At 47.6% G+C, this 809-nt stretch overlaps 1 protein-coding gene across 1 annotated transcript; it reads right to left on the bottom strand.

Annotated features, from left to right (window-relative positions):
* Positions 1-31: 31 nt before the first annotated feature.
* Positions 32-584, bottom strand: LOC121940414 (laminin subunit beta-1-like; the record flags this gene model as incomplete). The annotated part of the gene is made up of 2 exons (XM_042483193.1): positions 32-220; positions 464-584. Coding segments are annotated over 2 exons (310 nt in total), but the record flags the coding sequence as incomplete, so codon positions are not given.
* Between the last annotated feature and the right edge of the window lie 225 nt (positions 585-809).

Raw genomic sequence — 809 nt, forward strand, 5'->3', positions numbered from 1 at the left:
ATAAACCAGTATGAACTGGTAGAGGACTCACGCTGGCAGATGTTGGGGTCTCTGGCGTCCCTCTCGGGGTGCTGGTAGTAAAATGGTTCACACTGCTCACAGTGGCGTCCGGTCGTGTGGTGCTGACAGTCGTCACAGACTCCTCCGCTGACATTTCCCGATGCCAAAAACACAGCCGTGTCGAAGTGACACGAGTCTGAGTGCTGGTTACAGTTACACCCTACACACACCACAGAAGAAGAAGAGGACAGGACATGGTTTCACATGGAGGTCACGATGACTGATTCAAATCTATCAAAACAGAAACTGAACATGGACTGGACTGGACCCCTCAGGTATCGATTCAGTCTTTCAAATAGGCCCAGTCCACCAGAAACATGCAGAGACTGGTTATGTATTGGTCATCTTCCAAAACAGACCAGTCCAGACCGGTGCAGACCAGTACAGACTGGTCCAGACTCACTCTTGCAGGCGTTGGTGTTGCGTCCTTCGGCCGGTCTCCAGGGCAACTCATGGTAGAAATCCTGACACTGTTCACAGTTCAGGCCTTTGGTGTTGTGGTTGCACATGCAGTGACCATGAACCTAAAACAAACAAATTACCAATAACCAATCAATATTAATGACATCATGAGCTGATAAAACAACCAACAAATCAATAAATACAGATGAGGTCCAACATCCTGTCTGAGTCAGTAACCACGGCAGGGAAATAAAAAAAACGCTTCCTGTTTACACTGAAATATAAAATAACAAACCGGAGATAGAATCTGGCCATCAGGTGACCATCAGGTCACAGGGCCATCAGGT

The sequence above is a fragment of the Plectropomus leopardus genome, unplaced genomic scaffold (assembly GCF_008729295.1).
Source record: "Plectropomus leopardus isolate mb unplaced genomic scaffold, YSFRI_Pleo_2.0 unplaced_scaffold86434, whole genome shotgun sequence".
Classification (NCBI taxonomy): domain Eukaryota; kingdom Metazoa; phylum Chordata; class Actinopteri; order Perciformes; family Serranidae; genus Plectropomus; species Plectropomus leopardus.